The sequence below is a fragment of the Balaenoptera physalus genome (genome assembly GCF_965194825.1).
Source record: "Balaenoptera physalus genome assembly, chromosome: 7".
Classification (NCBI taxonomy): Eukaryota; Metazoa; Chordata; class Mammalia; order Artiodactyla; family Balaenopteridae; genus Balaenoptera; species Balaenoptera physalus.
In genome coordinates this window covers 20,580,889-20,607,404 of record NC_138886.1, presented here as the reverse complement: position 1 = coordinate 20,607,404, position 26,516 = coordinate 20,580,889, and the positions used below count along the sequence as shown (strand labels likewise).

The window sequence follows — 26,516 nt, the reverse complement described above, 5'->3', positions numbered from 1 at the left end:
AGAGGCCTGAGGTTTTCTTTATAGCCCCTCTTTTCCCAGCCTAGCGCATACTTGGCACTAGTTGTTTTTTTAAAAAAAAATTGGGTTTTTTTTTTTTTTTAACTTTCGGGTTTTATTTATTTATTTATTTATGGCTGTGTTGGGTCTTCGTTTCTGTGAGAGGGCTTTCTCTAGTTGTGGCAAGTGGGGGCCAACTCTTTTATCGCAGCCTCTCTTGTTGCGGAGCACAGGCTCCAGAAGTGCAGGCTCAGTAATTGTGGCTCACGGGCCCAGTTGCTCCGCGGCATGTAGGATCTTCCCAGATCAGGACTCGAACCCGTGTCCCTTGCCTTGGTAGGCAGATTCTCAACCACTGCGCCACCAGGGAAGCCTGCACTAGTTGTTTATTGAAAGAATAATTAGATGTCAAGGACATTAAAACAACACCATAGTGCCTAACACAATAACTAAGTCCATTTTTGCGGACTGAGCATTTTAAAGTTGTTGAGTTCAGCACCAGGCTGCCCTCCAAGTTTTCAGAGAAAATTTATTTCAGCGTAATTTCTCAGGGCTTACTTACTCTGTGCCATAGTTTGGGAGATGTGATGTGAAAGACATGGGCACTTTGGAAAGGCTCCAAGTCTGACAGGGTTTCGCCCTGTCTATCTATTACGGGTACAATGAGAGATTTGACCAAAAGTCTGGGGGGGAAAGATGGGGCAGGAGGGATCTGGTGAGGCTTATGGGGCTTGGGTGAACTGGTAGCATCAGATGAGTGAAATAGGGGTCAGGATCAATACCCTAGCAAATTAACTCCTTTTTTTCCCCCCTAAATATTTACTTATTTGGCTATGCCGGGTCTTAGTTGCTGCACGCGGGATCTTTAGTTGCAGCATGCGGGATCTTTAGTTGCGGCATGCGGGATCTAGTTCCCTGACCACGGGCTGAACCCGTGACCAGGGATCAAACCCATGACCAGGGATCGAACCCGGGCCCCCTGCATTGGGAGTGTGAGTCTTAACCGCTGGACCACCAGGGAAGTCCCAGGAAATGCTTTGTGAAAGTGAGAGGGGGATTATTGAAAAGTCGACTTTGAACTGTGAAGGATGTCAGAGGGTTGTATTACACTTATTCTCAGATTTTATTTCTCAAAATCTGTACCCCAAGCCTGTTTTATACCTCTTTATATTCCAAGTCTAAGAGGCAGAGAGGCTTAATGCTGGGAAAATATGACACTGCTTAGTTCCCAGCTGCTAGAGTTCTGATCTGTGTTCCAATAAGGAAGGTGGTGGAAAGAAAGTAATGCTTTTTTGTGCATTAAAGAGTTAGGGACAGTACCATACATTTTACATTCACTTATCTAATTTTGATGACAACTATGTTACTATCCTCATTTTATAGATTGGGAAAACAATTGCCAGGAGATTAATTTGCCCCGTGCCACACTGGGATTTCTCTTCATTGCCTGCGAACCATATTCCTTCAACTCACAGAGGTAATTACTATTTATTTTTTCCCCCAGTTTAGATCCCCTGCCCAGCAGGTCTTTCATAACACCTCTCCTGGACTTCCCTGGTGGTCCAGTAGTTAAGACTCCATGCTTCCAATGCAGGGGACATGGGTTCAATCCCTGGGTGGGGAAGTTCCGCATGCTGCATGGCATGGCCAAAAACAACAACAACAAAATACCTCTCCTATCTCTGAGTTTATTGATAACTAAAAATAATTAGTACCATTGGATACCTCCAAGATCCCAAACAGGGTGGAAAATTTAAGAATGTTGCTGTTTGGTGTAATCTATTTTTCCCATGTCACTCTTATTCTTGACTGAGAGACCTGTTCCCACTTCTCGCACCCCCCCAAATATAATTTTGCCTTAATCTGTCACTCTTATCCATAAAAAGTATTGTGAATGCAACGACATGAATCTTAAATATAACGCTGAGCAAAAGGAGTCAGACACAAGAGAACATATTGTATGATTTCGTTTATATGAAGTGCAAACCCAGGCAAAATTTACCTGTGCTGGAAGTCAGGATAGTGACTACTACTGGGGAGATAGGAAGTGACTGGGAGATCGAAGGTTCTTTTTAGGGTGCTGGTCATGTTGTTTATTGATCTCAGTGTGACTTTCATCGATATGTTTAATTAATTAATTAATTAAATTTTTTTCTTGGTTGCATCTGTGCCGCTTGTGGTATCTTAGTTCCCCAACCAGGGATTGAACCCGGGCCCTTGGCAGTGAAAGTGTGGAGTCCTAACCACTGGACCACCAGGGAATTCCTTCATAGATGTGTTTAGTTGTGAAAATTTACCAACCTCTACTCTTATTTGCACCTTTTAGTATGTATATTCTACTTACTAAATAAAAAGTAAAAAAAAACACCCCAAACTCCCACTTTATTGAGTGTCTCCCAGGTAGGTACATGGCACTGGGCTGAATGCTTGTGAAGAGCATAAAAAGAACCAGATATTAGCGGTTGCCAGGGGCAAGGGGAGGGAAACATGGGGAATAACTGCTTGACTGGTATGAGGTTTTATTTTGGGGTGATGAACATGTTTTGGAACTAGATAGACGTGGTGGCTGTGAATGTGCTAAATGCCACTGAGTTGCTCATTTTAAAATGGTTAATTTTGGGCTTCCCCAGTGGTGCAGTGGTTAAGAATCTGCCTGCCAAAGCAGGGGACACGGGTTCGAGCCCTGGTCCGGGAAGATCCCACATGCCGCGGAGCAACTAAGCCCATGCGCCACAAGTACTGAGCCTGCGCTCTAGAGCCTACGAGCCACAACTACTGAGCCCGCGTGCCTAGAGCCCGTGCTCCGCAACAAGGGAAGCCACCGCAATGAGAAGCCCGCGCACCACAACGAATAGTAGCCCCCGCTCGCCACAACTAGAGAAAGACTGCACGCAGCAACGAAGACCCAATGCAGACAAAAATAAATAAATAAATAACTTTATTTAAAAAAAAAAAGGTTAATTTTATGTTCTGTGAATTTTATCTCAATCAAAAAAGAAAATTGGTTCACCAAATGCAATATGGGTTTTTTCTTAGCTTTGACAAATGTACCATGGTTATGTAAGATTAACATGAGGGCAAACTGGGTGACGGTTATACTCTTTGCTACTTTTCTGTAAATCTAAAATTGTTCAAAAATAAAGTTTAGTTAAAAAAAAAAAATAGAAGCAAGGCAGTGGGCCACTGGAACGGAATCCCAGCTTTTATAAATTAGTGGTAAGTCACTTCTCTCTGATGAGCCTCAATTTCCCATCTGTGAAAATAGGAGATTTTTTGTAATTTTGCATGGGTAAGGATGGTAATCCTCCCACCCTCCAAATCCAAATCAGAATCTCTAGGCATGAAGGGCTGTGGTTAAAAACAGGTGAGAAACATTACCTTGGCCTAGCAAGGAAACTTCAAAATCCGGATACCACTACAGGATTGAGAGAGGTGTGGTTGGGAAAAACTGACGGATGACCTCAAAGATTCTTCCCAGTCCTTGAATTCTTTTTTTTTTTTTTTTTTTATAAATTTATTTATTTATTTATTTTTGGCTGCGTTGGGTCCTGCGTTGCTGCGCATGGGCTTTCTCTTGTTGCGCTGAGCAGGGGCTACTCTTCGTTGCGGTGCACAGGCTTCTTATTGCGGTGGCTTCTCTTGTCGCGGAACTCAGGCTTTAGGTGCATGGGCTTCAGTAGTTGTGGCACTCAGGCTCAGTAGTTGTGGCTCTTGGGGGTCTAGAGCTCAGGCTCAGTAGTTACGGCGCACGGGCTTAGTTGCTCCGCGGCATGTGGGATCTTCCCAGACCAGGGCTCGAACCCGTGTACCCTGCATTGGTAGACGGATTCTTAACCCCTGCGCCACCAGGGAAATCCCCAGTTCTTGAATTCTATAGTTTTAAGTTATAGTCCCCACTCGCAGGAAACATGATTTTTCTTAGGGAGTCAAAGTTTGGTAAGAACTAAGGTCGTGTGGAAGGAGAGTTCTTTGGGGGATTCATTCTTGACTGGAGCCTTCTGTTGGGGTAGAAGCATGTTACAGAAGGTCAGGTGAGCCCACCTTAAGCAGGCTTTGAGTAACAGGTCTAGGTATGGATTTGACTTAACAGAAAGCAGTGAGGGACTGCAACATAGCAATGTTCCAGGAAGATCCACTTGGCAAGCAGTACACAGAGGAAGCTAGGGGAAGCAGAGATGAGGCAGGAAACTGAGCTCAAAGGAAGCCACAGAAGTCCAGATGGGACTTGAGGGCTTGGCTGAGTGGTGCTCATGGGAATTAAGAAACGACACGTTAAAAAAAAAAAAAAAAAAAGAAACGACATATTTCTAGGGACTTCCCTAGTCGTCCCGTGGTTAAGACTCCACGCTTCCACTGAAGGGGCCTCAGGTTCGACTGAGATCCCACATACCGTGCAGCACGGCCAAAAAAAAAAAAAGGAAACAATATATTTCTAGATATATGCCCTTATGTTCATCGTGGCACAGCATTCTTTACAATAGCCAAGATGTGGAAACAACCTAAGTGCCCACCAATGAATGGATAATGAAGAAGTGGTGTATATATACAATGGAATACTATTCAGCCATAAAAAAGAAGATGAAATCCTGCCATTTGTGACAACATGAATGGACCTTGAGGTTATTAAGCTAAGTGAAATAAGTCCTGTGGAGAAACACAAATACCATATGATTTCACTCATATGTGGAACATAAAAAACTAAAACCCCAAATAAATGAACAAACCAAACCAAACCTACAGAGAACTGAGCAGGAGTTACCAGAGGGGGAGGGGCAAGGGGGAGGGAAAAATGGGTAAAGGGAACCAACAGTATGGTGATGAATGGACAATAAAGTTTTGGTGGGTAGCATGTTGTAGAGTACACAGAAGTAGAAACAGAATGTTGTACACACGAAACCCATGTTATAAATCAATATTACGTAAATTAAAAAATTTTAAATTATACAATTAGAAATGAATATATTAATATAGAATGAGCAAACTGAAGTTAAACTTGAACTATTTTGGTAATCCTTAAATAATATTCTTCTGCTCCAAAAGCAATCAAATACTTGATAACAGTGCCTATGATGTCTAGTAGAAGCCATAGAGATTAGTCTTTAATTTATCACACAGAGTACAAATGTTATGCTGTGTATGTATCCAGACTTTACATTCTCCTTAGGCTACTATTATGAAAGAAAACAGATTATCTTCGACAAGATTATAAAAATGATTTCTTTCCTATTCTGAAGCTGTTCTGTTAATTCAAAGGGAAATGAAAATATGTACGGAAGAGAAAAACAAAAATAAAAACAAGGCCTTGCTGTGTACACGCCACTGTGCTAAAAGTCTTCTGTTATCTTTCAAAATTCTCCTTTTAAGGTAGGTATTAATACTGCCAATTTAAAACTGAAGTTCAGTGTATTAAAAAAAAAAATCATTTGCACAATAACCAACTATGAAGGACTCAGTGTATGCTGTCTTCCCAGAGACATAATACTGTGACATTGTAACTAACTTGTAGAAATAGCATCAATATAAATTTCAAGGGAGAAATAAGAAACAAATATATTGAATAGCTTTGTCTTTCATACAAATATAAATGTGAGAGACAGGAAAAAAAAAAAGCGATGTTTCTGCTGTGGAGAAGGAAAAAGCCACTGGACCTAATGATCGTTGGGGTTGTGTATCTATCTGTGAAATATGATTTGAAACAGTTACGTAACCTAGAGGTAATACAGTGTCATAGCTGAAATCATGGAGATAACAGCAGTGTTCCTTCATAGGATTTAAGAGTTAATACTTGAAACCATTTAGAACAGTGCCAGGAACACAGCAGGGACTCAATAAATGTTTGGAGTTGTTGAGCATCTAGTATGTATGGGGTGCCCAGCAGAGCCATGGGAAGCTCTCACTGTGGTTGAAGAGCTGCAGCGCCCCTGCTTGTTAATGAGCAGCATCTGCTGGTCATCCAAGGTGACACAGGATCCCATATTTATAAGGGTCTGGCTCAGTCCACACCCCAAGAACTGTATAGAGCATGATCAGTGGTCCTCCCCAAAAGCACACTTACAAACAAGAAGGATGAAAGAGGAGTCATCACTTTTAACAGGAATTTTTATTTATACAAAGCATTATAATTTTCTCAATATTCTTCATTCACTTATCAACAAACTTTCCACTGTATTCATTTAACAAATTAACAGTGTCACACTACATTTCACTACCTTTCAACCTCCAAGCACTCAATTTAGAGACGAACAAAAAAGTGCTCGAAGCACCAAATGGAAAGAGAAGAAAACTAGGAAGGGTCAACAGAGATACTTCAGAAGCAGTTAAAGGGGATGGGTTAGGGGAGGAATTAGATTCCTGAGCACCATCAGATTTCCCTTATGGTTCAGAAAGGTTTACAAAATCATTTTTAAAAGACATGAGATTAGAACTAGGGAATCAGAGGAAACCACACTTTGGGATATTAAGCAGGTCATCCAAGTTCCTGGATTGGGAGAAGTGAGAAAAAGAGGGACAGAGAAAGTGGGAATGGGGAGCAGAGGAGAGGCAGAACAGAGACAGGAGGTGAGCACAGTGGGAGAAAGTTGTGCCTAGAAGAAATAAAGTCTGGAACTTGTCATGAACTGGAATAATGATAAGCCAAGTCACTAGTCTAGGAGATGAACTACAAGAAGAGAAAGCCTGGAATTGTATACCTTCCAGGAGGTGACAACAAATCCTGAAGCTCTACAGTCGCAGGCAGTGAGGTGCATTTAAGACTAAACCATCTGTTTTACAAGAGTAAGACACTGGCAACCTTGCTTGACTAATTCTACTCTGTTGATTTAAAAGCGTTATGTGCCAAGAACATAGCCACCCAAGCAGGTAACATGCCTATAGGCAATACAGAAGGGGTCCAAGCCAAGTGGCTCTGTAGAAACCAAACTTCAATTAATGTTACTGTCAAGTGAGGAGACAATAGAACAGATTTCATTGTTCTCTCGAACCCTTATAGTAATTTCCTAAAGCTAAGCCATTCTGATCACCTGAAATAAGCTAGTATTACCAAATACTGTACAATCAAATAGCTGACCATGATCAAACCCCAATTTTTCCTGAGCCTTGACTGCCTCTATGATCTGGAACACAGTCGGCAGCATGGAAGTTATTATTACTTTTTTTGGGGGGTGGGGAGGGAACTGGGGATCAACAACTGCCTAACTATACGTGTAAGTAAACAAGAGAGATCAAATTGACCAATTAAATTAGCTGTTCAGAATCTCTCTTGCCAAAAAGTCATAACCTTGAGACTGATTAAGCAAAACAGGATTCCGCTACTCAGATGCTCCGAGTCTGGGAAGCGCTGGTTTTCATGATAATTCAGTTTTTATTTCGATCTTCTGCCTAAGACTACTCTGTCCAGCACGAAAAAGCTTCACACAAACGTGTACGGCGTTTCAGAGTGGTACCTTCCGAGCTGCGTCTCCCCATCCTCTTCAGTTGTCCACTTCCTCCTCTTCATTCTGTTCTTCTTCCTCCAGCCTTTCCTCATCTTCATCGTTGTCCTCATCCCTGCCCTTGTCTTGCTCTTCCGAATCTGTTTTTTTGTCTTTGTCCTTCTTCTTTTGCTCTGAAGCTTCCTTCTTGCCTTTTTGCTCCCTCCTGTAAGCTGTAAGGATGAAGGGGAGGGAGTTAGGAGGCAAGGCTGAACCAGACTGCAGCAGCTAACTCCACTGCATAACTGGAAAAGCTGAGGCACAGAAGGAAAAATAACCCGCCCAGCACCACAAAACAGTTACGCGGTGGTGCCTGCCATCGGAGTCACATCCAATATTTGCTTACCAGACTTAAAGGCACCCAAGCTGATAAAGACCCAGGGCCAGGTGAGCAGGTCATACAGGATGAACATCTACTTGGATGAGAAAACGAAAGGGTAGTTACCTTCCAGAGCTTCTTTTAACGGGGTCACGAACCGCTGAAACTCCATCTCCTCCATGGCGGAGAGCACATCGCTGGCATTCAGTGTCTTGCGTTTCCCTTTCATCGCGAAGTTGTTGGCACTGAAAGAAGAAAGATTAAGGGCTGTCAGATGCCCTCTTGCCGCGTACGGAGTGGGTGGGAAAAGGAGCACCCAGAAGTGGCATGAGAAAGCCTGCATGCATGGATTTTTGTGACACGGTAAGTCCCTCCCTTAGCGGTACAAAGTTACGGTTGTCTTATTTTGTTTCAGAGATTGCAAGCCCTGGACGAGGGCTCTGAACCTCCCTCCACTGAGGTAGAACATAATTAACTGGGGTTAACTGGGGTGTGCGCGCTCCAGGCCACGAACTCCGAAACGGAGTGGGGGGGAGGTTGTCTCTTTACGCCTCCCTTATGCCCAGCTAAGCTCCGGCTAGCTCTGTCCGCCTCACCAGGATGTGGCGTACAGCACGAAGACGCTGGCGGCGCGGGAGATGGCGCTCCGGGCCTCCTTGGAGATGCTGACACCGTCCGGGAGCTGTGAGAAAAGCGGGGGTGAGCAAACCTACCGGCCCAGGACTTGTTTTCCCCTGCCCGCTCGTCCGCCCCTGGCCCATCCGCCAGCCGGAGCTCCTCACCGCCTCCTTGATGATCCTGGTGATGACGGCATTGGGCAGGTTTAGGTCCTCGGGCCTCTCCGCCATTGCCGCGGCCGGGGCCCGGGCCTCGGACCTCCTCTTCAGGCAGCTACGGCGTCCGGACTTCCCGCGTCGCCACGGTCTGACCCAACGAGGCTTCCGTCGCGCCCCGCGTTGCCCACACAGTGTCCCACAGTTCCCCGCGCGCCATACCCTGCCTCCTCCTCCAGCCCCCCTTCCGCCTCCAGTGGCCGGTGCTTCCGAGCTTTCCACGCTGCCATGGTTTTGGCTCGAGGGGCTTCCGTCCGGCCTCACCGGCACCTGGCGTCCCTTCCCAGGCTCGTTTCCCTGCTTCACGCCACCACCGTATCTGGAACTTGCTTAGCAAATGAAGTATGGCTCACTGGGCTTTCCGTCCCTTTCCCATAGTGCTCTGCGCCGCTGCCTGGCGACGTCGCCGCCTGGTGGCTAGCGTGGGAGACGGAGGCGTGGACTGAGCTGGCGGGGCGGGGCTCCTCCCGATGAGAGGCTGGGCCCATCGTTCACTTCACCGCGCGTCGAAGAGTGGCGTTTTTCTGTGGGATTAGGCCGCTTGGCTTCTGCTTTGGTTTCGCGGAAGCGCGGCCGTCCGAGGCCGCATTCTCCCACTTCCCTTTTCCGGAACGAAGCGGGAAATCTTTTTTCAACTCTGCCGGCGCGAATGGCCACCTCTAATCTTTTTAGCCCTCTCGACTTTGTAGTAATGGTATTAAGAATAACTGTTACCTAAAATTTGTTTTTAACGCAGACTACTTTGCCAGCACAGTGCTAGGGCTGGCGACATAGAGATGGGCATGACTAGACCTCGGGGCTCAATTCGGGCTGGTCAGGTAACAAAAGGGCAACACGCAGCCGGTTGTAAGAATAATGTAACATTATATTCGCATTCAAAAACAAACCCTCTTACAATTGTATTTGCTTTTTAGTTCATCGAATTGTTCATAGTGCATCTTTCCTAGTAAAAAAACATTTCCATGGTTTTGCAGTGGCTTTTTTTTTTTTAATTTTTATATTTATTTTTGGCTGTGTTGGGTCTTCGTTTCTGTGCGAGGGCTTTCTCTAGTTGTGGCGAGCGGGGGCCACTCTTCATCGTGGTGCGCGGGCCTCTCACTCTCGCGGCCTCTTGTTGCGGAGCACAGGCTCCAGACGCGCAGGCTCAGTAGTTGTGGCTCACAGGCTTAGTTGCTCCGCGGCATTTGGGATCTTCCCAGACCAGGGCCCAAACCCGTGTCCCCTGCATTGGCAGGCAGATTCTCAACCACTGCGCCACCAGGGAACCCCGCTTTTAAAAAAAAAAAAAAAAAAAAAAAAAATTATTTTATTTTATTTATTTTTGGCTGCATTGGGTCTTAATTGTTGCACGTGGGCTTTCTCTAGTTGTGGTTCTCTTGTTGCGGAGCACGAGTGTGGGCTCTAGTGTGGGCTTCAGTAGTTGTGGCTCATGGGCTCTAGAGCTCAGGCTCAGTAGTTGTGGCGCACAGGCTTAGTTGCTCTGCGGCATGTGAGATCTTCCACGACCAGGGCTCGAACCCTTGTCCCCTGTATTGGCAGGCGGATTCTTAACCACTGCACCACCAGGGAAGTCCCTGCAGTGGCTTTTTAAGTTCTACCATTTTCCTATTACATTTGTAGCAATTGTCCTCACTCCCGCAAAGCAGAAATGCTTTTTTTTCTTGAAATCTGCTGTCTCAGGTCACCCTTAGTTTTCCTGTTTTTGACAGAGACATGAACACGGAGAAATATTTCCCTATTATAAAAAAAACAACAGCAAATGGGATGATAAATGGCAACTGAAACTGCTTCAGTTAGAGATTATAGGGTTTGGTGGGAGAACTGTCCACTTGGCTAGAATACACCTGGTTTAAAGATGTCAGGAAGTGCTCAGCTCCAGCCAGTTGCTATCTAGTTGGAATTGGGCCCCTGTGTTGTTAGATATTTTAATCTTTAAGAGGAGCCAGCAATCTGGACATTATGGACTATTTCCATCTTTGCGTAATGGCTCAAAGTGCAGGCCAAACAAAACAAATCATAGGCCAGGTTCAATCCCAGGCCGATAGTTTGCTATCTTTGGTTTAAACTATAAGCTCTTTAGAACAGGGACTTATTTTGTTCTTTATTGTTCTCTATGCCCATAACAGTTCCCCTCACGTATTTGGTAGTCAATAAATGTGTTGAGTAAAAGAAAAAAGAAATGGACACTGTCCTTAAAAAGTTATTAGGGATCAAGTGGTAGTGATTGCCTAAAACATTTCTAGAGAGAGAAAGATAACATTTATTGAGCACCTGTTATATATCATACATAAAAGTACATTATCTTATTTAATGCTTCTATGATGCTACTTAGGGATTTCCCCTTCCCTACTTTATATGAGGAAACAGGCTGAGGGAGGTGAAGTAACTTGCCCAAGAGCATACAGCCAGTAAATGAAAAGCCAGTGGCTTCTGATGCGACTGTGGGTCGACTGATTTGCTGTTTGAGCAAACCCATTCATTTCTGGTGGGTATTTTAGCCGCCTGTGTGAGAACTGGAGCATACTGAAAATTGAAGCATCTCTTCCAAAAGTTTGAGCCATCTAAAGTACTTCTGCGCCTCAGCCGTCGCTCAGTATCCACAGAGGATTGGTTCCAGGAGCCCCTGTGTATAACAAAATCTGAGGATACTCAAGTCCTATGTACATTAATTATAATTTGATAAGGCTTTTTGGAGATGGTGGCATCTTCTCCCTAATGATTAATGAAGGGGAAAAGGAAAGGATGCTAATATTTATTTTGAACTATATGCCAGAACTTTTAATGTCCATTAATTAATTGTTGTGGTGACCCTGTGAAATAGACTTATCCTCATTTTGCAGCTGAGGAGACTGAAGCTCAGATTGGTTAAATATCAGGTCACTCAGTTATTAATTTAAATGGTCAGTTAGGAGACCTTCTGGAGTCAGTCTGAACCCAAACTCTTATCACTCTACTCCATGCTGAGATTATTTTATACTTGCTTGTTACCCAATTCCTAATTATCCCGTGACCACCATTTATCTATATGGTTCAATAGAAATATTTCATGCTTTGAGTGCAACTTAATATCTGGACTGCGTGGCTAATGTATAGTATTCCCTAATTATGTGGTGATTGTTTTTCCAGAGGGCTAGAAAGCTGCAAGATTGGCTTTTGTCCTAAAGCATTTGTAGCTATGGACTTGCCAGATAAAAGCCGGTGGGATGAAACTACCTGTGACCTGGCTGTTTGTCAGCACCCACAATGCTGGGCAACTCTCCGCCGAATCGAGAGTGGCCACCCTCGAATTCTGGACTCCTCCCGCAGATCTCCTCTGGATGCTGAAGGTGAATTAGCCAGCCCTGTCTCCTTCCTTACAAGATCCTTGAATTGTTTCTGTTTGGCTCCCTTTTGACATGTTACATGTTTTCCTCTGGTCTGGTCTTTCAGACAGACTCCCAGTGCTCACCATTGTAAACATGGCAGATTCCTGCTTCCAGGCCAAGAGACTTGCTTGTGGTCATTTATCAGGATTTACCTTCCCCAAGGCTCACTCTTTATTGTCTCAACGTTCAAAGTTTTACTCCAAATTTCAACGCAGGTAAATTATCATGGAATCTTCCTTAAAGGGCTTACGACCTCAAAATTCTGGGTTAACTTCCTTTGCCCATGTAGTAGACTTTGAGAAAGCTAGGTTAAAAACAAAACATTAATGGGAATTCCCTGGTGGTCCAGTGGTTAGGACTCGGCGCTTTCACTGCTGTGGCCGGGGTTCAATCCCTGGTCGGGGAGGTAAGATTCCGCAAGCTGCATGGCGTGGCAAAAAACAAAGAACAAAAAACAAAAAACCTCACTTAAAGGAGTGATGAATAGTCAGTGGGAAACAGAAAGAAAGTATTTTTTTTTTAAACTAATTGTTGAGAACACTAGTGCTTTTTTTTTTTTTTAAATGAAAGCTTCTTTCTTTCTTTATTTTTGGCTGTGTTGGGTCTTCTGTGCAAGGGCTTTCTCTAGTTGCGGCGAGCGGGGGCCACTCTTCATCGCGGTGCACGGGCCTCTCACTGTCGCGGCCTCTCTTGTTGCGGAGCACAAGCTCCAGACGCACAGGCTCAGTAGTTGTGGCTCACGGGCCTAGTTGCTCCGCGGCATTTGGGATCTTCCCAGACCAGGGCTTGAACCCGTGTGCCCGGCCTTGGCAGGCAGATTCTCAACCACTGCGCCACCAGGGAAGACCTTTTTTTTTTTTTTTAATAGAAATTTATTTATTTATTTATTTTTGGTTGCATTGGGTCTTCGTTGCTATGTGCAGGCTTTTCTCTGGTTGCGGCGAGCGGGGGCTACTCTTCGTTGTGGTGCATGGGCTTCTCATTGCGGTGGCTTCTCTTGTTGCAGAGCACGGGCTCTAGGCATGCAGGGTTCAGTAACTGTGGCACATGGGCTCAGTAGTTGTGGCTCGTGGGCTCTAGAGTGCAGGCTCAGTAGTTGTGGCTCACGGGCTTAGTTGCTCCACGGCACGTGGGATCTTCCCGGACCAGGGCTCGAACCTGTGTCCCCTGCATTGGCAGGCAGATTCTTAAGCACTGCGCCACCAGGGAAGTCCAAGAAAGTATTCTTATTTGTCTTGTAGGAGTTGGTTAAAAAGGGGGGGCGGTGTATTAGTTTTCTAGGGTTACCATAAAACATGTACTATAGACTGTGGGTTAAACAACAGAAATTTATTTTCTCACAGTTCTAGAGGCTAGAAGTCCAAGATTAAGGTATTGGCAGAGTTCTTTTCTTCTGAGCCCTCTCTCCCTGGCTTGTAGGTGGCCATCTTCTCCCTTTGTCTTAACATTGTCTTCCTTCCGTGTGTCTGTGTCCTGATCTCTTCCTACAAGCACACCAGTCATATTGGATTAGGGCCCACCTATATGACCTCATTTTACCTTAATTATCTCTTTAAAAACCCTATCTCCAAATACAGTCAAATTCCTTTCTTTTAAACAAAGATTTTAAAAATATTTATTTATTTATTTATTTATTTTGGCTGCGCCGGGTCTTAGTTGTGGCACACGGGATCTTCGTTGCAGCACACGGACTTGTTTAGTTGTGGCATGCGGACTCTTGGTTGCGCCATGCATGCAGGATCTAGTTCCCCGACCAGGGATTGAACCTGGGCCCCCTGCATTATGAGCTCGGAGTCTTACCCACTGGACCACAGGGAGGTCCCCAAATACAGTCAAATTCTGAGATACTGGGGGTTAGGACGTCAACATAAGAATTTTGGGGAACACAATTCAACTCATAACAGGGAGTATCTCATCAGCTTCTGTGGGTCTTGAGAAAACTGTGTCCATATACACTGTTTTTCTTATCTTTTATTTTTAAGTATGAAATTATTTGTAAGCTCTCGAAGGCAGAAGCAGTGGTTTCCTTTTGAATCTCCTATAGAGTCTAGGCACCCAGTTAGAGCTTGCTGATGTTGGAAGCTAAGGGACGCGTGTCTGTGGAAAACGTAGACTTAAAATTCAAAGGCCCTGTTGCCTGGAATCAAAACACTAATGAGGGCCCTTATAGTGGTTTCTTTTTCCTGTTTGATTTAAGCAGCCCTTGATGATTTCTGTTAGGCTAAAAGGTAGTATAGGAGAGGGTAGGACTACTTTCTGGTTTTCTGAGACTTGAACGCTGAGAAAATGGTGGCTTCTTGCAGTCAGGGCCTGTCAAAGCAGACTATGACATCATTTGCTTAGTTGCTCATTGAATTCAGAAATATATCTTAGCGGGGCCACTTTGTTGTGCGCTGGGGATACGACGGTAAACAAGATACGGTCTTTACCTCCAAGGGGCTTTCAGCCTAGTTGGGGAGACAAAGAACCATTCAGTGTGATGTGTGTGGTGAGAGAAGTGCCCCCTTGGTATGTGGAAGCACACAGGTAGGGCTCCTAGCCCAGGGCACTGTCTTCTGTACAGATGGTATCTGTGCCTAGACCTGAAAGCAGAGCAGCCTAGTAAAGTGGGGCTTATAAGTGGGTAATGCATGGGAAGAGAGTTCTAGACTATAGCACATGCAAAGGCCTGGAGGCAAGAGGAAATTGTTTACATATCAGGAAAGTAGCTCATTGTGTCTAGAACAGAGAGCAGGAATGGTCAGAGATGAGGCTGGGGAGCTGGAGTAAAAAGTAGGGGCCTGTGTCTCGGAGGACTTGATAAATCAGGCCAAGGAGTTAGGTCTTTATCTTACACCTCTTTGCAATATTCATTCATTTATACATTTAACATGTTTTTAAAAAAAATAAAATAGCAAATGATATGAAAATGTAAAGGGTTGATATTCTTTTTTTTTACTGTGGTAAATATACATAACATAAAATTTACCATTTTAACCATTTTTAAGTGTACAGTTCAGTAGCATCAAGTACGCTCACAGTCTTGTGCAACCATCGCCACTATCCACTTCTAGAACTTTTTCATCATCTCAAACAGAAACTCTGTGCCCATTAAACAATAACTCCCTTTTCCCTCCTCCCTGTGGCCCCTGGTAATCTCTATTCAATTTTTTTGTCTCTATGCATTTGCCTATTCTAGGTACCTCATATAAATGGAGTCATACAACGTTTGTCCTTTTGTGTCTCGCTTATTTCATCTTGCATAATGTTTTCAGGCTTCATTCATGTTGTCACATTTTTCAGAATTTCATTCCTTTTTAAGGTTGAAAAATAGTCCATTGTATGTCCGTGCCACATTTTGTTTATTTAGCATGTTTTTGAACATCTACATCAAAGTTACTTAATAAATTTTTATTGATGGTGATGTAACTATCTGTAGTTGGAGAGAGAAGCACATAGGCTATGAATTCAGTTTGATGCAACAAATAGTTGTGAAGTGTTTGCAGTGTGCAATGTCTGGAAGCTGTTCCAGGAAAAACAAACAAAACTTAAGGCGATGCTGAGACCCTACATTCATTTGGTAGGAATTAAGCCCAAGGGTTTCTGTAGGTAAGTAGGAGGCTTTTCCTCATAGCACTAATTTTATCATTCCAGTAAGTCTTTTGTGACTCTGTTTCATGTTTGGAAACTCTCATTTTTTAGGCCTTGGAAGGATTTACCTGACAGAGACTTAATATGCCGTACTAACAGATCTCCCAAAGTAAGTCACAGATTAAAAAAGGTACTTCCTCAGCATTTTCTCTTTACTAGTGGGAATAAAATATTTGCCTTTATTTAACATTCAGGATGACTATAATCTGAAGATCACTAATGAAGATGAAGATCACTAATATTGGGCCCTTACTATGTGCTAGGCTCTGTGCTAATGCCTTTACATGTTATACTGTTTCTAGAAATCCCAGACACAGTGGGATTGATTTGTGGCAGTTTGGCATAGGTGAGAATTTCCTACCTCTGTCCTGCATAGAGCATGTTCAGCTACTAAGTAAACACTGTCATCTCATAATACAGGGAAATTAGAATGCCGGAATGTCAGATCTAAAATAAGCCTCAAGATCGTCTACACTCATGACTTTCAGAGTTTTTTTAGCTATGACCTATGGTAAGAGATACACTTTACAACAAAATATCATGGAACAATCTTTACCCTAACTATGAGTGATAGCCTCTGAAATTTTCTATCCTATTCTGTTTCATTTTAGAACAGTGTAGGCTGTGATTCACAAAATTTGATTTCATGACCTATGAATAAGTTGCAAATGCAGTTTGAAGAATATTGCTGTGGTCTATCTCATATATCTTACAGTTGAGGAAACTGAGGCCCAGATAGGAAGTGATTTGCTGAAGCACAGCTAGTTAGGAGAAGAGCTAAATTTTAAGAAGGAAAAAACCCTTCTACTTGTCTACAATAGAGATTTACTATTTTTTGCAGTCCTACTGGATGCCTTGTATTTTTTTCCATAAGATCCTTCACTTTTCATGTGGTGGAGAGTGTAAGGGACCAAGAGAGGGTAGATGGGTTTGAAAAGATGAATGAACAAATCACTTACCTCTTTGACCTCTTCAGAATGAGAGGGTTAGATTCAATTAGTTTTAAGTTAATTGTCTGGGATAATACACACGCATGGTTCTAAATTCAAAATGCATAAAGGGGTTTATGGTGCAAAAAAGGTCTTCTCTGTTCCCCCAAGCCAGTTAGTTCCTTTTCATGGGGACAACCTTATTTTTAATAGTTTTTCTTTTTCCCTGCCTGAATCCTGCCAGGGGTATAGACTAGATGATTTATAAGATTTCCTTATAAATCTAGGATCCTGAATAGTGAAATGTGAAAAAATTTATGACTTTAACTTTTATGTAGTTGCTTATAATTGCAGACAGGCTGTAAAAGTAGAAAACTTGCTTCTGCCTCTATCGGTTCTCTCCCTGCTCCCAGACTGTGTTGTTTTATCTTCAGGGGATCTAAGTCTCTGGAGTGCAGTGGGCAGAATGAGTAGTGTTCCCTTAGGTAAGCCCCAAGGTATCCTCCTATGAGGTGGGGTTGGGAGTTGCTAAATGCTACCCTAATGTGGCAGGGAGGCAGGGGAGACTATACACTTACCAGTGCTCACTCTTGCAGAGTACCTTTACTGATACCTAGTTTCTCGGAGGAATAGTATGAAGATATTTTGGGGATGGGAAATGTTTTTTTCTTACCATCTTCTGAACCACCATACCTTTTTGTTAGCATGATGATTCAGTCCTTATCCTGGTACTGAATACCATTAGGAGTGGGTAACTTCAAACCATACACAGGCTTTATATCTTTCTCTTAGCTATCAGTGCTAAATTTGAATGAGACACAACTTCCTTGTCCTCAAGATGTAGGAAATATGGATGTAATCTGGATCCCAGAGAAGCATACGAGGTGAGTATCATGTCGAGAACTTGGGAGTCTTCAACTCTTGTGTTCTACAAATGCCTATCGTCCTCTGCAGACCTTCTCTCTGTGACCTCGTTTTTTTTTTTCTTTTTTAAAAATTAATTAATTAATTAATTTTTGGCTGTGTTGGGTCTTCGTTGCTGCGCGTGGGCTTTCTCTAGTTGCGGCGAGCAGGGGCTACTCTTCGTTGCGGTGCGTGGGCTTCTCACTGCAGTGGCTTCACTTGTTGCGGAGCATGGGCTCTAGAGCACAGGCTCAGAAGTTGTGGCACACGGGCTTAGTTGGTCCACGGCATGTGGGATCTTTCCAGACCAGGGATCGAACCCGTGTCCCTTGCATTGGCAGGTGGATTCTTAACCACTGTGCCACCAGGGAAGTCCCCTGTGACCTTGCTTTTAGCTACCTCATTGCAAGAAGCAGGAGGTCAAGCAGAGCAGAAGGCTGTGGTCTCTTGTATTTGCCTCTTGCTACACTGGAATTCTTGTTAGTACACTTTGAGATTCATGCTTTGGGAGTTTTCTACGTAAAATTCTACCTGACAGTAAATAGCATATAAGATAGGGCCCAATGTATTTATGAGGTTTGATTAAGAAACAAATGCCTTCTGACTATCAGTTTTTCTTATTAGCCATCAGCAACTAGTAAAGTTTTCAGTGAAGCCTGTGAATCTTTGGTCTCAACCCTAAGGACTAGCACACTGGTACAAAATGAATAGCAGATATATAGAACTTGTATACAAAGCAAGTGTGACGAAGATCATTTGTCGAAGGTCCAAAGGCTTGCTAATATTGACAATCATTGGAAGAAATTGGTTTTCCTTTCGTGACTGCTGAGGCTTTCAGATTCTTTTTGAGTGACTGTTTAGAGATGATGAGACTTTATTTTCTTTAAAAAAATCCTGTGAATGCTTCTTTATATATGCATTTTGTGTGCGAATATATATGGTGTAAACAAAAAACCCCTAAGGATTTATTTCCTTTCATGTAAAAGAAGCCCAGAGTTGGGTGGGCCAGGGCTAGTATGTCAGCTCCATGAGGTAATCAGAAGCCAGAGCTCCTTCTAGCTTTCTGGGTCATCATCCTTAGCCCATGGCTTCCATCTTCTTAGGTGCTTTCTAGGGGCTTTCAAAGTCTAAGTTGACTGCTAGAGCTTCAGCCATCATATCTGTGTTCCAGGCAAGAAGGAGGAGGGAGATGACAGAGCAAAAAATATTTGAGCACCTCTGTGCTAAGCAGTGGAATTCAGTGGAGAACTAAATACTTTGTCCCTTCCTCCTGCAGTCTTATGGTGGTGGTGGGATTCAGACATTATAGACATCACTGCACCTAAGTATATAATTACTAGTTTGGATGAATACTATGAAAATAAGTAACTGGATTGTATGAGAGAACGGTGGGGAACCTAGTTCAGATGTGAGGGCGAGATGGGAGTGGGGTTCTTGTTTTTAGCAGCCTCTGGGAAGCAGGCACCCCTGGCTTCCCAGCCAGCCGTCCTAGAGTACTGAATGGAGGATGGAAATCTTCATGGTCGTCACTCATACATATCCCTGATGTTTCTGTTTAAGATGTTTGGGAATAAGTTGTGGTTATTCTTATTTCAAGTCCAGCTGAGAAGAAGCATATTATTCGCAGCCAGGATGGGGAGATGAAAAGAAAGAAATCTACAGGGGTAAGTTTGCTGTTTTGGCCAAACCTTCATGATATTACTCTGCAGAGTTTATTTTTGTTTTCCTTTCAGGTATCTTCCCCCTCCCCCCATTCTCTCTTTAAATGAACAAAATCTGCCAAAGAAAACCCCTCTTAAGGAAGGAATAATTACCAAACCATCTTCTACTCTGAGACTCTTTTCCCCTACCTCCTCCTTGTAGGAAGGTAAAAGAACACCTTGAAGAGATGTTAGGAGGAACTGTTGGGTATTCAGAGGGAATTTTTGGTTGATTAAAAGCTAATTTTCATTGTGATGGGAATAGAATTTCAACAGACTAGAAGTTATAATGGACCTGTGCTTCTAATTCTAATTCTGCCATTTATTGGATAAATGTAGCCTTGGGTAAGTCACAGAGCTGGCAGGTTGCTATGTTCAGGAGAATAGTGTCTTGGCCCATTTTGTTTGTTGCTGAATCCCCAGCCCTAGCCCTGTGCCTGGCACATAGTTGGCCAATAAGTATTTGTTCAGAACCTTTTGGGGAAAAAATGACACAAAACAGCTAATCCCCATATTATCTGAATTCAACAGTAGGGTTGGAGAGCCAGATTAGGAAAAATATGGTGGGTCTGGTAGTGTAGAGGAGGCGAGGATGCTGGAGTAGGTCTGGAAACAAGAGTTTCCCATGGCACCGTTGTACTGGGAGGCTGGAATGCTGATGGGACGAAGTGGCATTGAAAAGAGTGCTTCAGGGAGTTCTTTCCATCATTTCTCTTCCAGAAACACAAGTCATCTCGGGACCCACAAACACAGTTGGGACCTCCAGGGATGATTGTGCCTCCTCCCTCCCCAGTACACTTGTTTGAACAACTAAGTTCAGAATGCGTACCTTTATGGAACCAGTATGACATGTTACCTCAGGATCTACTGAAGGAGTAAGTACCACGTAAGCCTGTGGGAGAGCCAGAGCATCTTCTTTTCTTCAGAAGCTGAGAAGGGTCTAAGCAGCGTGCTCTTTCTGAGGAGGGAGGGGAGAAAACTGCCACTCTACTTGGTCACTGAGTTCTTGGACTTATCAGTGTGCAGTGATGACAGTAATCACCCCCATTTATTAAGTACTTGCCATCTGCCAGGCCCTGTGCACACTGCATATCTTCTCTCCTTTAAACCTCCACTGGGAGGTGGACACGCTCTTCTTTCTGTAGATGAGTTACGGGTAAGTGGGAGGCAGAATGGATATGTGGTTTGGAGCGAGACAACCTTTGAATTTTGTATTGAAATTTACCGCCTTTGTGAATTTTGACTATTTAGTTAGCATCTTTAATCTTCATTTTCCTCATTTGCAAAATGAGGATAATAATACCTGTCCTTAGGGTGTGGTAAGGATTCAGTGGTATAAAACACATGAGCCTGACATATAGTAAACACTTAATCCATTCAGCTAGAATTATCATACTTGCATCTCAAAGCCATTACCGAACGAGCACCTGTTGGTACAGGCCTTTTAAGGCCCAGAGTGGACATGTCTTCAAATGTGGAGCCTTTTCATCTCTTTCTCCTCAGCCAAGAAGAGCTGTTGCCGACTTTCTGCTGTCTCTGTTCCCTGCAGCCTCTTGCTGGATAAAGGGAAAACCGTACCTTATCTGGAGATGCAGACACAGCTGGCCATGATGAGAAAGAAACCTCCCCTGGAAAAGAGCCGACCTGACAGTGCCATTTCTGCTAAGATGTATTTATCTGTACACTGCCTCACCCCGCAAGTAAGAGCCAGGGAACCTCAGAGGAAGATGTCTGTATGCAAGTCCAAACTCATCTCTCCTCAAGGCTGGAGGAGTTAACGTTCTATTTCTTCTTTCTCTTCTATCCTTCCACTCTGGATCCAGGCCCCATAGAAGGGCTGGGCTGTATGTAGGTGAAAGCAAATGTACAGGGAGAGGTTTAAGAAGAACAGCGTTCTCTATTTCTTCTGCATTTTGCTTCCCACACCTTTCCTCTCTCCAGAGCCCCTGGTACAATGCTGCACACATTGGCTTCTCAAAAAATGTTTGTTGACTAGATGGATGAATGCATTTGGGGATACATTTTGGGAAAGGGAAAGACCTACAGTAGAGCTTTTCTTCTTCTTTTTTTTTTTTCTCTAGAGACCAGCATTGAGATATCCTGAACATTTGAAGAAACTATATTATAACCTGACAACAGAAGGTAGGTTTTTCTGGTGCTGCTAGATCTCCAGGTACCATTCCCCGTCAGCCCACATTTCTGATACTTGATCTTGGTCCCATGTTTGTGGCCACAGTCTTATAGGGTCACATGTAGAACTCAGAAAACTGCAGCTTCAAAAAGCACCCCCTCCCGGCTTGGTCCTGACCAGAGAGAGAGTGTCACCATTGGGTAGCAGAGCACAGCAAGCAGCCCTGCGGAAGGGTGGGAGCTGTCAGGGAGAAGAGGATTGAGCTGGCTCTCTGGTCACCAGGTTACAGGAAGCAGCAGCGGCAGCAGCAGGGGAAGGCGAAGACAGCTACTAGGAAACAGGTAGAGTGGCAGCGAGGGGACCCCTAGGACCTCCTGGGATTGGAGCAAGTGGGTGAAGCCTGGAGCAGGAAGGGATGTATGAGAGATGGGATTCTCCCTGTTGTCTGCTGGTTGGAGATACAAAGTTCCTGTATGGTTATAGATACTAACTTCCTTCCTTTAAACCCTTTTTGAAAAGGTTTCTTCACTTCCAAAAGTCCTAATTCAGTTCCCCCTCATGTGGGTTTCAGGAGGCTAAAAAGAAATCCAAGAGTGAACCAGGGAGCCACAACACCTCGCATAAACGTTCAGGTGCCATGGTTTATGACCCACGCTGTGGTAAGGAGAATGTATGGGTTTGGGAGTGACAGAATCCCAGGACCTAGCTGAGGACAGGAAAAGCTGAACATGTTTGTCATTTGAGGACCTGCCTTTATCAGGCGCTCGGAGTTCCCCTTGGAATGCTTTGGTTTGGCTGGTCTACCATGTATCATCCTTCCATCAAATATTTACTAAGCAAGCGAGCTGGGCCAGATGTCTGCTTCACATGGGGATTTGAGAGATGACCATGAACATGAGTCAGAGTCACTTTCCGCTCAGGTCCTACTTTAGAAAAGGCAGCGGTTTGAGGATGAAGAGCTAGCCCAGGTTATTGAAGAGAAGAGACCTGAGGGCTCATCAGCCAGTAAGGCAGGGAAGAGACAGGGTCCCTCACCAGAGGGCCATGAGAGTTCTAAGGAAGCAGAGTCAGCCGCTTCTCAGCCATAGGTTAAAAGTCTCAGGAAGCTCACACTATCTAGCCCCATCCAGCAGTCAGGGGGCTAATTCTTGACAGGCGATCCTTTTCCTGTGGTGTTCATGCCAGAGATAAGAGATTCCTCTTTTTGGAGTTCTTATCATGTCTGAGCTGAAGGATATACTTGCCCTGGTCCCTCTGACGTTTCTCAGCTTGAGTGCAGAATGGGAGAAAGAATCCCCCTAAACCTTGGAAGATTTTTCTGCCTTAAATAGACTGGACATTGCTGTCTGTAATGTGAAAATAACTGTTTAATCATCAGAATTCACTCTGCAACCCTGGGGCACTGAGGGCTCGGGTAAGATGTTTCCTGAGAAGGATGCTGTTCTTAGTTTATCTCCCATCCCACTGAGCTCTCTGATACCTAAAGTGTCTTCTAACCTGAAGATCTAAGAAGGCTCCTGACCTTCACATGGGAGGTAGACAGAACTGGGGCAGAGGTACTTGTCCAAGGTTAGCCCTGCATCCAGGGTGATCGCCAGTCCCCTGAGTTTCATTCTGGTGCCTTCTGTTCCTCTTCCTGATGCCTCCAATAGGAGCAGCTTTGCTTGGATGACTGGGGGGCCCTTTGAATTGTGTTCTTAGAGCGGTGGCTTGTCTTCCTTGAGCTGAGAAAGGCCTCACGCAAGAGATGATTTTTTGTTTCTTTTTTTAAAAAATTTTTTAGGCCGCGCTGTGTGGCATGCAGGATCTTAGTGCCCCAACCAGGGATCGAACCCGTGCCCCCTGCCCTAGGAGCATGGAGTCTTAACCACTGGACTGCCAGGGAAGTCCTGAGGTTATTTTTGCATTGGATCTTGAATATGTGTGAGAGTTTTCCCAGTATGGACGAGAATTCCTGGAAACAGGAATAGGCTGGGTAAAGGCATCTTGGAGGAGCATGGCTGCAGGGAGGAGCACTGAGCAGTCTGACGTGGCTGTGGGGTCAGGTATTTAAGGGAGAGAGGTAAATCAGGCCGAAGAGCCTGCTGAGATGTTTGATCTTTATCCTCAGTGGTGGTCAGTGATGCTCTACCTTCACGGTGCCCTGAAATCAATTGAGGAGCTTTTAAAACCCTAAAACCCAGGCTGCACCCCAGACCTGTCAAATCAGAGTTTCTGGTGTTAGTATCCAGGCCTCGGTGGTTTTTAGAATGCCCCAGTGCTTCCAGTGTGTAGCTAAGGTGAGGGCTAGTTCTGTTAGGGAGCCAACACACGTGCCGAGCAAGGGAGTTCCTTGATTAGCGTTCCCTTTTACCATCATACCTCTGGTGGCAGATTGGAAGATGTTCATTTAAAGAAAGGGAAACTGAGAAAGGAAAGAATAAGTGCATTTAGGGACTATTTGGGGAAACATCTGATACAAAAGAATCATAGATCTAGAGTTTTTTTGGGAGGGAGGATGTTCATTTTCAGAAGCCAATATAGGTACGTAGGGATGGCACAGAAAGTAAGAGCAGTGTTCATAGACTGAACAGGTAGACTTAGGGGTTCTTTTGCTGCTATGATGTACAGGCACCTGCCCCTTAGGTTTCATGGAGGAATCCTGGATATTTTAATACAGACTTTATCTTAATCACTAATTCTGTAATAGGTGTGGTCACAGTCCCAGGTGAACAGAATCACACGTAGAACTCAGAGGGCTTAACTCCCTTTTACCTGCCTCTAAGGTTCTGTATTGTCCTGGATGGGGAGTCACCTGTAGACTAGAGATCAACTAGAAGTTCAACAATGGGATATGAAATACCAATAAGAAGAGAACTGCATTGATTTTGTGGTCACTAGGTCACAGAACTCTACCAGGTCGGGAAAGTGATAAAACACAGCAGCAGCAGATGAAGATAGAAGGCCCCACTTTGAAACAGGTGAGAGTGTCTGAGTGCCATTGTGCTAGGGCTGTTTCAGTTGTCTGTCACTGTATAACAAACCACCCCAAAGCAGAACCGTAGTGGTTTGCTATTTCTCATGGTTCTGTGGGTTGACTGGACAGTTTTTCTGGTCTTGCTTAAGGTCACTCATGCAGCTGCATTCAGCTGGAGGCTGGGTTGGGGCTCTTGGCCAAATTGTCTTAGTTCTCTTCTATGAGGCCTCTCCATGTGGCTAGTTTGGGCTTCTTGACAGCATAGTAATCTCATGAAAGCACTTTCCTAGGGATGGGCCTGGAACTGGAACAGTATCACTTCTGCCACATTTTATTTGTCAAAAAAATCACAAGTCTAGTCCAGATTCAAGAGGAGAGGAAATCAACTCCATCTCTTGATGGAAAGAACAGCATGCACATACAGGAATGCGAGGGATTGTTGGCAGCCACCTTTGGAGGCAGTCTACCCTTAGTTGACAGCTGGAAATGGGGGAAAACTGGGTTATGCCTTCATCTGGTCAGCCTGGAGGTCAAAGAATGCATGACACAAGCTTCTCTCTTCAATCTCAGGAGGTGGCATTTTGTCCTGTCTTAGATACTATTTTCTCCAAGAAAAGCATCTTTTAGAAAAGCCCTTTGTTTCCTAAAGTCCTGATTCAAGTTTCCTTACACGTATGAATTTCAGGATTCCACAGAGAGACCACAGATGGACTGCACTAAGAAAATCCTGGATTCCTTCCCTGGTAGGAAGAGTAAGATACTGGGGTGGAGGAACCTTAGTAAGTGACTGAGGACAGGGAGAGCTGAACCTGTGCTGACCAGGATGGTTCACCTCCCTGGAGGGCAGAGCTCTCATCCCTCAGAAGGGTCCTAAAGATATTCCAGCCCTTCCTTTCTGTCTTGATTTTTCACAGTTAGTTGGGAGAAGGCTACAGGTGCAATTAATGGCTGGGTCTTTTTTTAGGTCCTGAATTTTCCACAATAGAATGCACTAACAAGGACATCAGGACTCAGATGAAGATTTTGCTGGAAGCCCAAGAGAGGACCCCAAACAGTACTTCTAGAACAGGCTGGAACCCTGAGCTCAAACTGCTGAGGATTCTTCAGGCCACTGATGAAGAGGACGAGGAGAACCAACCCTCTGGGGCACAGAGTGAAGAGTCTCTGCAGGCATAGGCGGAAGGCATCATGGGGCAGCCTTATTCCAGAGCAGCATGCTTGGATTCCTGAGGACAGTGACCTTGGACATAAGGGCAGGAAGGAGAGGGGACTTCTACTTCCTGGAGCCTCTACCGGGGTCTGACCTTAGGGATTCTGTTTTCTTCATTCACTTCTACTTGCTTCTAAAATAAGCGAGGGAGAAAAAGCCCCACCCCTTTCTAACTTAGACCTTTTCTCTTCCATTAGGTCCAGGATAATTTTAGTGATTAAATACAGCTGCTGCTTATCAAAAGACTCATTTCTCTGTTTCTGGGTCACTTTTATCTCCTCTCTGAAACTGAAAGGTTTCTAGTTACAGGAAGATGAATTTGGCCTGTGGGAACCCCTACTGTGTTGCTTTTCCTCCTATTCCCTGGAAATGGTTTATTTTGAGGATGGCATCTGCATCATTATCAAATAACATTCATTGTGCTGTGTGTTATGTGTAGTATTCTTTGTGTGGTAGAGGACTCATATTAACCTAAAAGAGTCTAAGGATCCAGTTCCTAAGTTACTGAGTCTGCAGGAAAATTCCAGTGATGTTCATAAAGACGCAGAATTTCAGAGTCTCATGGTTGCTTGTACTTGGTTTTTGGAAGGATTTCTAAAAATGTTTTTGTCCTTAAACTTTTTAGTACAGAAAAATTTCAAAATTACATAAAAGAGAATAATATAAGGAAACTCTCATGTACCCATACTAAAAGAGAATAATATAAGGAAACTCTCATGTACCCAGTATCTTAGATTTGGGTAATAAAAGCCTGGGCCCCATGCCCCATGAGTTGAGGTAAGGGCAATTGGGGCCCCAGTATTCTCAGCAGCTCTGTACCCAAGGTAGAGCTTCCCTCCCACAATTAGGGGCTGGGTGGTAGAAGAGAGACTCCACCTATGGGCTGTACTCACAGAAATTAGTCTCAGCGACAGGTAGCTAGGGGCAGGATGAGAAATGATGACATTCTGTTCCTCCTGGAAAGTAGCCCTCTGACTTGGAACTAGAGAGCGAGGGAGCCCTGCATCCTTGGGCGCAGCAGTCTGGAGTCGAGTTGTCCCAGTGAAGTGGGGGAAAAGGGCAGGGGAGTGGGCC

At 44.3% G+C, this 26,516-nt stretch overlaps 2 protein-coding genes across 9 annotated transcripts; one reads left to right on the top strand and one right to left on the bottom strand.

The window, feature by feature from the left end:
- Positions 1-6,082: 6,082 nt before the first annotated feature.
- Positions 6,083-8,772, bottom strand: POLE3 (DNA polymerase epsilon 3, accessory subunit). The gene is made up of 4 exons (XM_082470327.1): positions 8,568-8,772; positions 8,382-8,467; positions 7,912-8,030; positions 6,083-7,639 (listed from the first exon to the last, which is right to left on the bottom strand). The coding sequence occupies exons 1-4, from the start codon at positions 8,631-8,633 to the stop codon at positions 7,467-7,469; spliced, it is 444 nt and encodes a 147-aa protein (XP_082326453.1). The 5' UTR covers positions 8,634-8,772; the 3' UTR covers positions 6,083-7,466.
- Positions 8,773-9,073: 301 nt separating this feature from the next.
- Positions 9,074-25,869, top strand: LOC309664661 (uncharacterized protein C9orf43 homolog). Of its 8 annotated transcripts, none has more exons than XM_082470312.1 (14): positions 9,074-9,312; positions 11,745-11,944; positions 12,048-12,198; positions 15,665-15,722; positions 17,335-17,426; positions 19,043-19,109; positions 19,866-20,020; positions 20,695-20,845; positions 21,227-21,287; positions 21,559-21,617; positions 21,848-21,935; positions 24,157-24,236; positions 24,918-24,984; positions 25,197-25,869. In XM_082470312.1, the coding sequence occupies exons 2-14, from the start codon at positions 11,794-11,796 to the stop codon at positions 25,406-25,408; spliced, it is 1,392 nt and encodes a 463-aa protein (XP_082326438.1). In that variant the 5' UTR covers positions 9,074-9,312; positions 11,745-11,793; the 3' UTR covers positions 25,409-25,869. The 8 variants fall into 8 exon arrangements, with proteins under 8 accessions (XP_082326438.1, XP_082326442.1, XP_082326441.1 ...); XM_082470316.1 differs by having other exon boundaries at positions 9,074-9,436; positions 21,848-21,908; XM_082470315.1 differs by having other exon boundaries at positions 9,074-9,436; positions 24,918-24,975.
- Positions 25,870-26,516: the final 647 nt, after the last annotated feature.

Coding starts and splice junctions, on each gene's coding strand:
- POLE3 (XM_082470327.1), bottom strand. CDS start 8,633: ATGGCGGAGAGGCCCGAGGACCTAAACCTGCCCAATGCCGTCATCACC. Junction 8,031..8,381: donor GTGCTGTACGCCACATCCTG/GTGAGGCGGACA, acceptor TTCTTCTTTCAG/TGCCAACAACTTCGCGATGA. Junction 7,640..7,911: donor GTTAAAAGAAGCTCTGGAAG/GTAACTACCCTT, acceptor TCATCCTTACAG/CTTACAGGAGGGAGCAAAAA.
- LOC309664661 (XM_082470312.1), top strand. CDS start 11,794: ATGGACTTGCCAGATAAAAGCCGGTGGGATGAAACTACCTGTGACCTG. Junction 12,199..15,664: donor TACTCCAAATTTCAACGCAG/GTAAATTATCAT, acceptor CTCATTTTTTAG/GCCTTGGAAGGATTTACCTG. Junction 20,846..21,226: donor TACACTGCCTCACCCCGCAA/GTAAGAGCCAGG, acceptor TTTTTTCTCTAG/AGACCAGCATTGAGATATCC.